At 42.8% G+C, this 15,177-nt stretch overlaps 2 protein-coding genes across 4 annotated transcripts; both read right to left on the reverse strand.

Moving 5' to 3' along the window:
* Window positions 1-1,388: 1,388 nt before the first annotated feature.
* Window positions 1,389-6,885, reverse strand: LOC118207730 (scavenger receptor cysteine-rich domain-containing group B protein-like). The gene is made up of 5 exons (XM_035381678.1): window positions 6,048-6,885; window positions 4,257-4,556; window positions 3,655-3,720; window positions 3,367-3,518; window positions 1,389-1,963 (listed from the first exon to the last, which is right to left on the reverse strand). The coding sequence occupies exons 1-5, from the start codon at window positions 6,097-6,099 to the stop codon at window positions 1,910-1,912; spliced, it is 624 nt and encodes a 207-aa protein (XP_035237569.1). The 5' UTR covers window positions 6,100-6,885; the 3' UTR covers window positions 1,389-1,909.
* A 2,567-nt stretch (window positions 6,886-9,452) lies between these two features.
* LOC118207731 (scavenger receptor cysteine-rich type 1 protein M130-like) lies at window positions 9,453-14,298 on the reverse strand. Of its 3 annotated transcripts, none has more exons than XM_035381679.1 (6): window positions 13,730-14,298; window positions 12,575-12,644; window positions 12,018-12,044; window positions 11,559-11,894; window positions 11,321-11,455; window positions 9,453-10,968 (listed from the first exon to the last, which is right to left on the reverse strand). In XM_035381679.1, the coding sequence occupies exons 2-6, from the start codon at window positions 12,621-12,623 to the stop codon at window positions 10,931-10,933; spliced, it is 585 nt and encodes a 194-aa protein (XP_035237570.1). In that variant the 5' UTR covers window positions 12,624-12,644; window positions 13,730-14,298; the 3' UTR covers window positions 9,453-10,930. The 3 variants fall into 3 exon arrangements, with proteins under 3 accessions (XP_035237570.1, XP_035237571.1, XP_035237572.1); XM_035381680.1 differs by having other exon boundaries at window positions 12,581-12,644; window positions 13,730-14,293; XM_035381681.1 differs by lacking the exon at window positions 12,575-12,644 and having other exon boundaries at window positions 13,730-14,293.
* Between the last annotated feature and the right edge of the window lie 879 nt (window positions 14,299-15,177).

Below are 15,177 nucleotides of genomic sequence, written 5' to 3' on the forward strand. Positions count from 1 at the left end.
CTTTCTCTCCTTTTCTCCCTCTGTGGAATGTTTAACATTTTATTATTATTACTATTACTATTATTATTATTATTATTATTATTATTATTATTAATAATAATAATAATAATAATAATAATAATAAAAATAATAATAATAATTGCACATTTAATCCATAATAAGGCAGTAAAACCATGTTTAGACTATTAAGATACATCCAATTGTCATTGGATGATACAGACATCACAAAAACATACCTATTTTGTTTCTGGGGTACATATTCATGAAAGTTCAGTTGTAATTGTAACAATTTTGCTATCAATATGGAACACACACAGCTTTTTAAGAATATTTTACAGGTATGTAGAATATTCCAGTATACCCAGGATATTTCAGTATACCCAGGATTTTCAAGCGAAAAATGCAAAAATATACATGTAATATAAATATTAATTTAGTATAAATACAAAAAATTCTGAATATAATGCTTTTTTCATGAAATAATAATTTTTAAAATGTGTTTGATGTTTATTCAGGTTCCCTTATAGTATCCCTATTAATTTTTCGTTTAATATTGCATTTTGTCTAAAAATCTGCAACCATTCAATGTGCAAAAGTATGCAATAATAAGATATCGGGAAGATCACGGCACTGTACCTAAAGCAAGCATATTTTCTGGCAAAGCTGTGATTCATATAAATCCACTATGATGAGGGGGGGGGGGGGGGCGGGTATAAAGCCTGTTTTAAAAAGGTGGATTATTAGTGTAGTGGATTATTCATATTTAATGAAGCATACAAAACAAGAAACAAATTTACAGTGGTGTAGTCACTGGTTATGAAATACATCTCTCAAAAGTATCATTCCTCTTCTGCTGAATGTTTAAAATAGGTCCAAAACCAAAGGCAAGGATTAAATAAGATTGTTAAATGTCGTCCAATGTATTCCGGTGCTGAACATTTCAAGAAAATTCCACTCTGAAGGAGAACGGTAACTTCTCACTTGGTATATTCATTGATGGTTGTTATATCAAAAATATACAGGGAAGGGGGGAACAAAACAAAGCTGGAATTGTGGATTAAGTTTGCTTCTGCATTTTAAGAAAGCACAAAAGCGCAGCATCGTATAACATAGACATATATTCAGGAAGAAATGGTGACACTAAGACTCCTGTTCACAAAAATCCCATTTTGTTTTTTTGTTTGTTTGTTTTTTCAGGATGGTCCATTGTAGGAACGATGGTCCTTTGTCATCACTAAATGTAGAGTAACAAAATAAATGGATGTGAAATTAAAATGACAGGAAAGAAAAAGGAAGTTTGAAACAAAGAACAATCAGCATGGCTGTTCTACAAATCTTTTACCAAAAAAAAAAAAAACAAACAAACAATTGTATAAATGTGGAAATACTTTCAAAAATGTTTTTCCCCTTTCTCTTCCCCAGCATTGCATACGCTGCCATGTCACCCGCCACTTCTTAACACACTGCGGATTGCACAGATGGGGGGAGTCCAAGGAGGACCTTTCTTGTGCACTTCGCCAGGTGAATAGGTGAGCGGTGCAAATGAAGGTCGCTGGTGTGCGATGAGGCAGAGTCATCCCGGCCGGCTGAATCCGTCCCATCGCTTGGTCACATATCAGACCGTGGGGCCAAAAGCCAGGCGCTACAACAGCGCTTTCACATGATGAGCCACCCAGCAGCCCGAGCAGACGCTACAACAGCGCTTTCACACGATGAGCCACCCAGCAGCCCGAGCAGGCGCTACAACAGCGCTTTCACACGATGAGCCACCCAGCAGCCCGAGCAGAAATACATTCTGAGCGACTGACTCGCTGACTGACCGTAGACCTCAGACTCACTGCTTCACAACCCACTTACTCAAATCACAGACCTCAAGCTGCTGGTTTTCCAACCTCCCTTAACCTGGGAGTCAGGTGTGAATCCAGTCTGGCCAATCAGTAGCACTAATTGTCAAGTCAATTACCTGGAAGAAAAGAAAACCAGGGCCGGATTCAGATTTGAGGGCCAGATTTGAGAATCCATGGCTTACTACCAACAGCACGCACTCTAGTCCAGAATGAGCACTCTGTGTGGAGATGACTTTAACACTGTGGGGTGAAAGCACATTATAAATTCTCTAGGTACTGCACGAACAAGGCTTAACAGAAATGTGTTAGCAGTAGATGAAGAGTTTCTCTTTTGAGGCATGGCGCGAAAATGTGTTTTAATTAATTTAATTATCAATAAACAGCATTCACAGTTAATATATTTTAAAAATGACATTAGATGTAAATAGTAGAAATGTTAAAAAATGTAAAAAGTTGTGTAATTCGCTCTGGATAAGAGTGTCTGCTAAATTCTTGTAAACAATGCTGTCTAAGAGAAAGCTATCAGCTTTGAAATGGGAAAGTGGCTGGACATTTTGACACACACACACATACACAAATTCACTCTCATCATAAAAACAAAAACAAACCAAAAAAAGAATGGAAAGGCAACAGTAATGATTTTAATCAAGGCAGATGCTGAGCACAATTAGAACAAAGCTAAGACACTGAGAAACTCTGAAAACTATTTATCTGAAATTGGAATGCAGTGGAGATTCTATTAAAGAACATATTTATTCTATTAAGAGTCAACATATATATTAAGAGTCAACATTCAATTGTTACAAGCTGCAGGATAATTATCCATTATTTCAAGGTTATAGTCAGATAAATACCTCATAGAAAAATAAAACATTTAAATATTCAATATTTCTGATATTCAACTATTATATTACTAATTGGTCACTTGGATCATTACTTCTCTTCTTAAAAATAATGATTACATTTTTTCCAAATAGATATGTACAAAGAAGTCTATGAGTACAAAAAGCATTCCCTGATATTTTAGTCTGAATTTGTGAATAACAGTACACCACACAGAAAGATCCAGAAGTCCAAGAGGAAGAATTTAATTTGATTACTCAAATATTTGATCCTGGTAACCACTGAGAATCTTAATATGGAATTATACATGATTCACATTCTCAATGCTTAGCTTCTGGTCTATGATTTGAAATTTCCCCATGCACATCATATTAAACAATAATTATAAAACAAACATAAAAATAAAAAAACACTTGGATGCAGTTCCTCCTCCAGTGCAACAGGGGGCACTGGACCTGTGGTGTATGGTGGCAAAGGCACTGCATTAGCTCAGGACCACAGAGCTGAAGAGATGATCAGAGTTGAGTTTCACTGTAAGTCCTGCATCCACGGCCTCTTTCCAGACTCCTCAGCTAAAAACACGTTCACTGACCACAGCAGTAGCCATACCACAAAATAATCATTTAGAACTAGATTAACATGAACGCGGGCCACACGTGAGCCGGGCCGATCTAACCTCTAACCGGGCCGATCTGCGTCTCCTTGCCAACACTTCCACGGTCAGGACGGCAGCCACCATGACGGCCAAGCCACAGAGCACCAGAGACGCGTACAGCACAGAGAAGAGCCGCCCTGGGGGTGGGGCAGCGGCGAAGGAACACGGAAGGCCTGGGGGCGAGAGGGACAAAGCAGCATACGCACAGTCACCACAAGGACAAGGTGCACCACAGCCGTGGCTAGGTTCTCATACACACTGACTCTGCCCAAAAGTCTGCCGTAATGGTCCAAAGGAGATCATACTCACTGGAAGGTGTGTGTTGCTGTTGTCTAGGTGTGTCGCTGGTGCTCACTGGCTCAGACGGAACACCATCTTGAGAATTCAGGGAATTCAGCATGAGAACCAACAACCCCTTGAGTCATCATGGGTGCCTGGATTGCCAGGATTACTGACTTAGCTGGATAGCTGCACTGAGTAAAACCCGGAACCCTCCCAGATCTGGAACATGGACTACACTAAAAAGAGCTGTTCCGGGTTTTACTCAGCGCAGTCATCCATCTGGTCATCAGTAATCCTGCTTTGTGATACAGGCCCATGGTGAAAACAACACTGAAGAGTAACCACGGTCCTTTTGGCCTGTATGTTAAGGCTGAAGTGATGGCACACAAACAGCATTTCATACGGCTGATTTAAAATGGAAACTTCATATTTTTTATTCTCACTTCAAAATTCTCTGCTTCTTAATGTGCATGCAATAAAAACAAAAACAACAACAACAACAACAACAATAATAATAATAATAATAATAATAATGATAATGATGATGATGATGAAGATTGGCTGTATAGAGTGCAGGTAGTTTGATCAGTTGGCATGGCGACCGGGACGGGCCAGCACCTGTCCCCCACCTGTGCAGACCATGTCTAGCTCGGTGTCACAGGGCGTGTCTTGGCTTCTCCAGAGACAGTCTCGCAGGGTGGTCTCCTGGCCCTCACAGAGTAGCTGCACCCCAGACGTAGCTCTGTCTCCTCTCCTGGGGCGCAAGAAGTCCAGCTCCCCGCACCCGGCGTCCAGGCACACCAGCCGGGCCACAATCGGGTTCCTGCGGTCAAAGCAGAGCCGCCCCCACCTGCCGCCGTCACGCACCTCCACCAGCCCCGAGCAGCCACCTCTCCGCCAGCCGCCAACCAGACGCAGCTGCCTGCTGCCTGACAGAGTAACACACACACACACACGCTCGCACACGCACACACACACATGCACACACACGCACACACACACATGCACACACACGCACACACACACATGCACGTGCTCGCACACGCACGCACACACACACACATTCACACACACGTACGCACACACGCATGCGTGCACACACACAAAAAAAAACACACTGTAAGCACATAGGAATGACGTTGAACTCACTCACCCTCACATGTAAGCACGCACACACACACACACACACACAGAGCTGGGTCCGACTGTGAGAAACCCCACTTGGTCCAACTGTGTCCATGGCAACACATCGCATCAGTGTGAGCATGTGCAGGCTCTGAGTTAACATCACTATGACAACAACAAACCCCATTAACTTAATTAAATCTTTATCTAAAATGAGTGTTCCTTAAACTTAATTTCCTTTACACTTATAAAATCCGTCCATTGTACTGTTCTAGGTAAGCGGAAACATACTTTAAGTTTATTTTTGGGTGAACTGCCTCTTTGACCAGGTGAAAGCTACAGTACATGTAGCCTACCATTTGCATGATATCCGCTAAAAAAAAACCTTAATTTCGTAATCATCAGTCAACGGATCAGGATGCACACCTGCCATCCTAATTTACTAAATGGAATATTGTAACCCAAAATAAATAAATCAACAATTAATCCCACTGTCAGCGGTTTAGCTAACATGTTGTCAGAATCAAGAGGATATTCCTTTTTAAAACTTCTTTATAAAAAAGGTTGTTTCCATCCCAGATGCTGATTGGCTGAGACCACGTTCTGCAGCACAAACTACGGAAATATTTCTGATGTATTCAAATGTTTCCTTATCTCATCAAATTCTTCATTAATACAGCACAGCGTTAAGTGGAGTATTGCGTTTGTGGAGCGTTAAGTGGAGTAATGGGTATGTAGAATCAATTTATGACACGATTTTATTTATTTTGAAACATTTGTAAGGAAAGGTGCGTGTCCGAAGTGATAATGTTTCCAAACTGGCTGTGTGATTAGGTGTTACTGTACTGGATTTACGAACGCTGCGGGGAACCATGAAACAGAAATAAAATGCGTAGTTCTGCTTGGAACAAACCCGGAGGAAAGAATGTTTCTATTCCGTTTTTTATTTTTTATTTTTAACTAAAACATTGATTTGAATCAATAGATAATTGTTTGAACAATGTAATCCATTTCAAATAGCATACAAGTGTAAAAATTGTGGAAAATCCCTCCTTACAGTAAATGTTAACAACACTTCTTTGATTTAAATTCTACTAATCTAAGAGGCTTAAAATTATACATAGCTGATGTTCCAGTACGCTTTATTTTCTTAATGTAACCAGTTATGAATTATTCAACTATTGATTTTTTTGTTACTTTTGCTAATTATCTGTTATCTGGCACATTATGTATAATAATTTTGTTCTATGGCAAAATAAAAACATATAAATATAAATTTACTGAAGGATACTTACGAACTAGTGAGCACAGCAGCACTAATGATGACAACACTGCAAACCACTGCATTCTAGAAAATTCTGTTCTGTCACATGAAATGTGGAGTGTGTTTTAAAGCAGAACTCAAAGCTAAATGACCATAACAGGAAATGCAGGACCTCTCAGCACATCTCAAAACCACAAGCCACTAAGACCTTGCACAAAACTAAATGTCAATTTTAGTGTTTGAATATTACATGCATGCATTCTTATATATTACGCAGAGATACCATGTGTAGAATATTTCCTTTTTGGACAGAAATTGTAAAACATTTCATGAAACTGCTCAAATGTTATTGTGAAACAACTACATAACGATACTCAAAATTACAATGAAAAAGACGTTACAAACATTTCTGTGTAACCATCTGTAACTGCCAAATTCCACAGAATTGCATCATCCACTGAATCTGAACAGTCAGGAATTATTTTCTATTATTGCCCGTTTGTATAATTATGTTCACATAGGCTTTTACAGTTTTCAGGATTTAGAGAGCCAAGTCAGGTATGTGAGCTGTGGCAGCGTTCTGTACTGTGAGTCGTGGCGGACACAGTTATCGTGTGCGAAATGCGTGCAGCCAGCTGCGCTGCTGTCACTCCAGACTGCGCAGCTGAGGCAGCTGAGGCAGCTTCTGCAAGCAGGCTGCAGGTGCCCAATTTATCCGGGGGGAGTTTGTCAAGCATCTATAGCATCACTTCCCTTGCAGCAAGTTCCATAAGTGGGCACGGCCATAACTGTGTTCACTTATGGAGGTGCAGGAAGGCCCATACAGTACAGGAAAGTCCATACATTCTGCCTGGTTCGTTTGTTAACCTGTAGCTCCATCCTCCAACAATGTGAGTTTGCTACAGGACTTTCTGAAGCCCAACGCACTGTGGTACCGCAGTAGTCTCATTTAATCGTTCAGTTGCCACGGCGATGGCCAGTCTTTTTTGGAGAAGGGTCTGTGCGGGTGCAACTTTTGTTCTAGCCAAGCGCTACAACTTCTGAAAAAAAAAACAATATAAAAACTATGTCTGATTAATAAACAGATCGTACTCTTTAATAAAGAGCTTGATTCGCTGAATTACACGCATTTGTGTAGGGATATTCAAATCTGGCCCAGTAGTGCTTGTTTTGTTTTCTACCTGATAGTTAATTGATCCAATATTAATGCCGCTAATTGGCCATAAATTTAACTCACTTGGTGTCCCAGCTTCAAATCAGTCCTGATTAGAGGGTAAGAATGAAAACCAGCATGACTACAGTGTTGAGAATCCCTGTATCAATACTTGGATATAGTACAAACCTGCACCCACCACAACACTTTTTAGATATGCTTGATTTCATCAGCTTGGGTTACCCGCCTGCATCACTGTACCGTCGGTCGGTCCTAACTTGTGTCTTTTCTTGCATTCCTTTGACTGCTTACCACTGATTATAGTTATCAGAGTCCCTGCAATCAGTTCTTGAGGATGAGCCCTGAAATACAAGTTAAATGTTTCCCATGTCATGTGCTCAGGAAAAAAACTCACAGCCATAACAAATCATAGGTTCCAATGGCAAATGATAGTTAACGCTTTGTTTGCAGGTATGAAGAACGAGACTGTGGTTGCATGTGTCTAATATGTGATAACACACCCAAAAGGACCAAAAACAAGCACATAGTTCATGGTTATAATAAAGGTTTTAATCATTCCTGACGGTCTTGCTTTACTTCCTGTTCTGCCAGTGTTCCCAGAAGTGACTTGCACAACTCTTTCTGCGGTCAGCTACATGCTGAGGCCTTACCATATTACTCTTTACATGTTGTGTTACACGCGTGTTCATGGCAGCTCTTTACATGTTGTGTTACACGCGTGTTCATGGCAGTTTGCTATGCGATGTCCAGGTAACATACAGTACTGTACAATGCAATCTGCTACTAGCATGTTTTGCACTGTTAAAGTGTTTTTAAACCACAAAAGTGCTGACAACTAAACTGTCGCCAATTCAGAGACCGTAAAACACAGAATCTAAAGTGTTTCAAAACTACTGCTCAGATGATTGAGATGATGAAATTTTGCCTCGTCAGAATGAATGGGTGTCAGAAGCATGCAATACAGACTGCAGTAGTGTAGAATGCATGTTGTTTTCAAGTTTTAGATCCGATTTCACCTCCAAAAAAACGTGAGTCCCACCAGATGCTATGCCAGCCGTGCATGAATGTCATTTCCTACTCAGGACTAAGTAATCTGGGAGTTTCTGATGCTGCAGAGAATGGTAACAAGCAACAACAAAAAAATAGGCACAGACACACAGCAGACTCCAGATTTTTGAAGAAAAATATGTGCTTATTCTAAGCTAAGTAGTTAGCTAAAGCAAGAGATATGTAGAAAGCCCTTTTGAAAGGCCTGTATGGTAGGCCTAGCACAAAGGCCAAGCCGGTAGTCCAGCAATGCACTGGGGTTGTAACTAACATTTTATCGGAAACTACAATTACTCTGACAACAGACATTATGAATAACTTAAGATGTCAAAACTACCCGCCTAGCTATCAAGCTAGTTAGCAAGGAAGCTACTTGCCTGCCTATCAAGCTAGTTAGCAAGGAAGACTTACAAGCACACGTGGTTGTGACGTATATCCGTGCGACTGATTGATTTTAGTGTAGTTCAGGACCACCAGTACATTGGTCATATTTTTTCAACCTAGAAAATTTAGGGATCCAGGAAAATTGTTAAATGTTATTGCCTGCTTCTATTGATTACCACAATGTGTGCTTTTGCCACATAATTTGTGCTGGAGCGAGTTCAATGAATTTCTACTACACTCACAGGAAAGACATGGAAGACTCATCATATAATTCTTGAGAGAGAGATCACCCAAGTATCAAAAGTATGAGTAATAATTGAGTCATTCTCAGTATGAATGCATCACAGAACATAGAACAGTGGACTTTCCCTTAGGAGTGTATCCTCTGCGGACGTATTTTTTCAGAATGCGTGTTTTCAGAAACAGCAAGGATGTCCCTATTGCCTTACACACGTTTCCTTGATCCCTCCCTTCCAGCATCCGTTCCTTGCTTCCTTTCCTTGTGTCCTCCGACGGGTGGAGCTAGGAGCAATGAAAGGAAGCAAGAAGATAAAACAAGCAAACGGAATGAGCCGACGTTGACGCAGCGTGATTCCAGATGTCAATTTCACATATTTTTGACCCATTTGGCCTCCCATACTTGGAAAGGAGACAAAGCAAAGGAGAAAAAATACGCGGTTGGAATGCACCCACATTTTCCTGACCAGAGTGCTATTGCACAGGACACCTCCAGGTTAAAAAGGGCATGGCGCTATCTGTATTATTATCAAGAATTGATATGGTTCAGTTTTCCAGTGTACTGTAGGAAAGTGGTGTAAGTCGCAGCAAACATATCTTTCATGCAGTGATTTTATTACAAAGTCAACAAACAACACTAAACATGTAATAATTGCCTTAACAATGCTATCATTGATAAGTCAATAACAAAAACAATTCCCCTATGAGCTAGAATTATTTTATCATAAACTGAATGATGCTGATCGCTCCTGCAACTTGCCTAATGTCTGGGCCCTTCCTTTTCACTTGCTGCATTATTTTAAGTCAAGTCATGCAATGACTGAAAACACAAGGAGATGAGAATAAAGAAGATGGAGGAATTAAAATGTGCCAAATAGCAGCTCCAAATGACAACGTAAATGATACAGCATACACATATTGATTCAACTGTAATATGGACCAGTAAGTAACAAAACCTTCGCATTCACTGAGAAATCAATAATATATGTACAGGTAGCTATAAAGTAGCATTAGATAGCACAAGAGCCAGCATCATATGGCTCCTAAACTATAATTAGTAGTATCACTCCATCAAAACAACATAATAAAATCTTATAGGTGCTTATGTCAGGAAGGCCCTTTGAGTGGAGGAGCTAGCTAGCTACGTTAGCCTAGTGGATACTGATTGCCACCTTCTTCCCGTCTTGTGGGCACTGAAGGGGTTGCCCAACATTCTTTGCGGCATAAACTCTCCAGGGCGGGACTTAGAATACTGACGGTCTCTTGTCCCTATCGTGGCCTTTCCTACACACGTAAACAACTGAACCTTGCTAATGTAATGTAATGTAATGCTAGCAACCACATCACGTCTGTTAGCGCACAATGAAAGGTGACATTTGAAAACAACCACCAAAATCAAGGGGGACAAAATAAGCATTTTTGAAAAGTGGGGGGGGGGGACACGTCCCCCTCAGATATGATGGGTCCTACGCCCCTGGTTTGCAGCCGATGTGCCCGGAGGGGGTGTGTATATACTGTCTGCCAGGGACTCGTCATTCTTCCGACACTCCGCCCCCCCGAAACCAGAGGGCGCCGTCTCCCTGGCCGACGAGCGCCCTCTACAGGGCTGACGCCGCCCGGCCGCAGCCCAGCTCGATGTATTAACACGACTTTCGTAGACGTGGTGCCATAACGCAGTTCCAGTGTGTGACGTACGCCGGCGTCACACAGCAAGGCCTAATGCTGCTTGGCAGCTTTCACGTTCAGAAGACTTCAGGAGTAAAGGGGACTTTTACTTTTAGATCAGAACAGAAGTGGAATTACAGGAGCTAATCCAAGGCAAGGTGTATGACTGGCAGTGCCTAACTAACTCCACAGTACATTTCGAAAGTGTTTGTGCCTGCCTGTCCGTCTGCCTGCCTGTCTGCCTGTCCATCTGCCTGCCTGTCTGTCTGTCCCATACTAACGTCTCATGGCTTGGGGGGGGGGGGGGGTCTCAGAGCGGACTCCAGTTCTGCAGATTTGGGGAAGGGGCGGTGGGGGGTGCAGTGGGCCGGCTCTCCCCTGCCACCCCAAATGTGGCATTCCTCCACCTACTGCACCGTCATATCGACGTAGACGTTGGCCTCACCTGGAGTGAAAGGACAGGTAAGAAGTTAGCCCCGCCTCTGGATGCAGCACACAAGCACACACACACAAGCACACACACACACAAGCACACACACACACACACACACACACACACACACGCACACACACACACACACACACACATAGTAACTCAGAACGGCAGACACTCTTCCAGAAACACACAGACACACACAGACATAGACACACACACACACGCACACACACACAGACACACAGAGACACAGAGACACACACACACACAGACACACTCATACACAGACACACAGTAACTCAGAACTGCAGACACTCTTCCAGACACACACACACACACACACAGTAACTCAGGAGCTCACACTCTCTTCGGCCGCTCTGGAGTTGGTGGATTTTGTAGCGTCTGTAAAACAAGCAGGACGTTCCCAACACCGCCATTACCAGCACCAGCATCACCAGCAAAGCCACCAGCCAGCGTGGGACAACACTGCCCCCCTCTGCAACACAGAGAGATCAAGGATAAAAAGGGCCCATCTCCCTCCCCCAGAATGACCCTTCAGGGTTTTCCTTAAAAAAAATGTTAACAAAAACAATGCCTACCAGTGGAGCCTTGGACACATTCCACGCCAGCATCCTCCTCGTGTTTGCAGTTGATGTGCCCGGGGGGCGGGGGTGTGTATATACAGTCCACCAGGGACTTGTTGCTCTTCCGACACTGGGCCTCCAGGATCCAGATGGCGCCGTCTCCCTTGCCGAAGTGCGCCCGATTCAGGGCCGCCACTGCCCGGCCACAGCCCAGCTCGTGGCACACCACCTGGGCGTGCTCCAGGTCCCAGGTGTCATCACACACCGTCCCCCACTGGCCCAGGTGGAGCACCTCCACCCGGCCGGAGCAGGGGCCCGGCCCCCCCACCAGCCGCACCGCCGCTGCACTGTCTGGGGGGGGGGGGGGGCGCACAGGGAGGTGAGAACACAGGACTGCCGTCCCACGGTACGATGAACTGAAGAAAGCAATAAACCTCAGAGAACAGAAACAATAATCAAATCTTAAGCGCTCACCAGTGCCTGCGGCGACGAACATTGAGCCTGTGATGAGACAGGGACGAGATGCATGAGATACTTGGGGCCACAGTGCGGGGGTGGGGGGGGGGGGGGGGGGGGTTCCGGGGAGGTATGCATGTCTATTCATTTAAACATTACATTACATTACAGGCATTTAGCAGACGCTCTTATCCAGAGCAACTTACACAACTTTTTTACATAGCATTTCACATTGTATCCATTTATACAGCTGGATATATACTGAAGCAACTCAGGTTAAGTACCTTGCTCAAGGGTACAACGACAGTGTCCTTTCCGGGAATCGAACCTGCGACCTTTCGGTTACAAGTCCAGTTCCTTACCCACTGTGCTACACCCCGTCCGTAGCACAGTGGGTAAGGTGTGAAATCAGTGTGAAAAAGTGTGAAATCAACTGCTGCTCTCAGAGTTTATGCTCAGGCTATTCCCAAGGTCTCAATGCACAGATGTTTGATTTTTACCTAAAGACTAAAATAGTCACATTCCACAGGTTCCTGCCAAACACCCACCCACCCCTCCCTCGCCCAGTTACCTACACTCACTCAGAGTGAAAATCAGAAGAGCTTTCGACAGAGTTTCGGACATCACAGGCAAAAGCTTCTTCAGCTGTGACACAGAGAGCAGTGTTAATGACGGGCACAGAGACTGCCTTCCTGTCGTACACACCACCAAAACGAGCATTTCCTCACACACACACCGTTCCTCCAATGAATAACTGTACGCGTCCGGAAGCTCGCTATTACGCATTACCCATGGTGGCATCTGACATTACGCTTTGTCTTCTGGAGACCGTCTGGGGCAGTGGTGTCAAACTCGTTGCCATGGAGGGCCGTGTGTATGCAGGTTTTCATTCCAACCAATTAATGCTGCCTTAATTGAGTCCAATTACTCATTCAGCCATATGCGTTTAACTGCATTGAAGCACAGAATATAAGAAAATTTTTATTTAGACAATGCGGGTCACCATAGACGTCGGGTCACCATTGTGCACAAACCTGCATCCCTAATTCAGCAAATAATTTAACTAATTATATAATCAAGATCTGAGGCTGGAATGAAAACCTGCATACACACGGCCCTCCATGGCAACGAGTTTGACACCACTGGTCTGGGGCATCTGAATATATGCTGCCCCCGTGTGGAAACTCAAGCAACAGACACCCAGAAACGAAACTCATCCGTGAAGCGCAACGCTCAAAATCCAATCAATATACTTCATATCACAACATTGTGTTCACAAGGTTACCTTCACTTTCTCTGAAATCTGCAGTCAGCAACTACATGTACACAGCAATAGCAATGAATCAAGGATGCCAGTATAACATTGCCTAAATATATTGCGCTAAAAATGTTATAGCGAACTGTGTGAAGGTGAAATTGTGAAAGCACGTTAACCCTTTGAAGAGTAGGGGTTTTTTTCCCTCCAAAATTTTAAGTCAGTGTTCTAGAACTCAAGAGCTCTCAGTTACCAGTAGTTATTTTTACTTCAGCATTCTAATCACATATTTGTAACCTTAAACCTTAAAGGGCTTTAAGTGACTTGGGCCATTGCTGTTCATCCACACTCTTGCCTTAGTCCTTAACTGGTTTTAGTTTACTCCGTGCCAGAGTTTTTTTTTTCTATTAGCTTGAAAATCAAAATTGATTCTCGGTTGCTGAACCGTCCTCTGGTTAAGTACTTGAAAACGTACCGGCCTCTCCAGCGCCGCATTCAGTTGAGCCAGTTTCCCTGTAGAGCCGAGCTGTGTGTCACGTCTCTCTCCAACAGCGAGCAGCTAGCTCCGGAAATCCGTCCCACATTTTACACATTAGATTGTTTTGAAGAAGAAAGGGTTACAAACTACTACAGTCCGTTCGATGGAAGCAACAATGCCGACACAGAAAGTTTACGCGTAACACAAACTAAATTATTTTGGCCATTCTACACATGGTGTTTTTCTCTCTCCTAATGACACGTCATGGGCATTTGACAGTTCGCACACAGCGATCTACGGGAGTTAGGGATTTAGTGGTCCAATAAAACGTGAATTGGGGTCTATGTCACACCAACTAACCCCAGTCATAGACCCTATGACTGGGGTTAGTTGGTATTTCCTTAATACAGGCTCTCAGACATAATTGTAGAGTTGGCTCTCAAACAAAAAAAGAGGGAGGGACCATTTCCCGAAAGTCTTTCCTTTCTTCTCCTGCCTTCCTGGAAGAATTATTCGTGGATTTTCATTTCGCGTAAAATTAAAGCTATACCACAGCTAAATAGGACAGGACACGTGGTAGTGATTCAGTTCATGCAACACATTGTTACAAATTCACATTTTCTGCAATATCCTACGTGTCTTTCTTCATGCAGTGTTTTGGTCACGTCTGTGAGCATTATTGCCTGGAAGGAGAGCGAATAATTTCTTCCCGTTAATAATTTAGATATGACCGCGCTGACATTGAATGTTAACATAAGTTATTTCAGCTAAACCCCAACAATTAAAAAATTTAGCATATAATATATCAGTTTGCTGATGAACCTGGTCGTAAGACCCCACTGGCCAATGCAGTGTTTGCAAACTCAAGTTCATGATTAAATATAGGTTGGTATTTATAAACCCTGCACGCTCCGATATGCCCAAATTACATGCGGATTACTGCTGGTTACTGGAAGGGGGACTATGCTAACTGGGAATATGGTACGGTGTCCGACGTCTGGGTATAGTTTATATTCTCGTACTACAAATCCTTGGGGTTTTTTTCCGTAAGAATGAAAAATATCCCTGCCATATAATCAGGCACGTGCACCATTCATTTTTAGCCTACTCTTTTTGTGCTCCGGGTCAGAACAGTGCACTTTCATTAACTTGCTTTCATTTTGAAGTTTATAAAAATGTAAACAAAGACAAAAAACAACATTGGTCTACTTTTTAATATAAGTTGTATTCATAGTGAGCCAAACAGGTAAAACTGCTTCCAGGTCACTATGCATGTCAATAAATTTTATACTTTGCTGCTGTTTTGGTCCGGTTAATGGTGAACATGCAAGTAATACATTTTGCTCATCTGCTGGTTGCAGAGCAATGCCAAGAAAAGAGAGATTAAGAAGAAAGAAAGAAAGGGAGCTACAGCAGGCAGCCCTGAGTTTTATTAAGTTTACCAT

Source organism: Anguilla anguilla, chromosome 11, assembly GCF_013347855.1.
Source record: "Anguilla anguilla isolate fAngAng1 chromosome 11, fAngAng1.pri, whole genome shotgun sequence".
NCBI classification, from domain to species: Eukaryota; Metazoa; Chordata; class Actinopteri; order Anguilliformes; family Anguillidae; genus Anguilla; species Anguilla anguilla.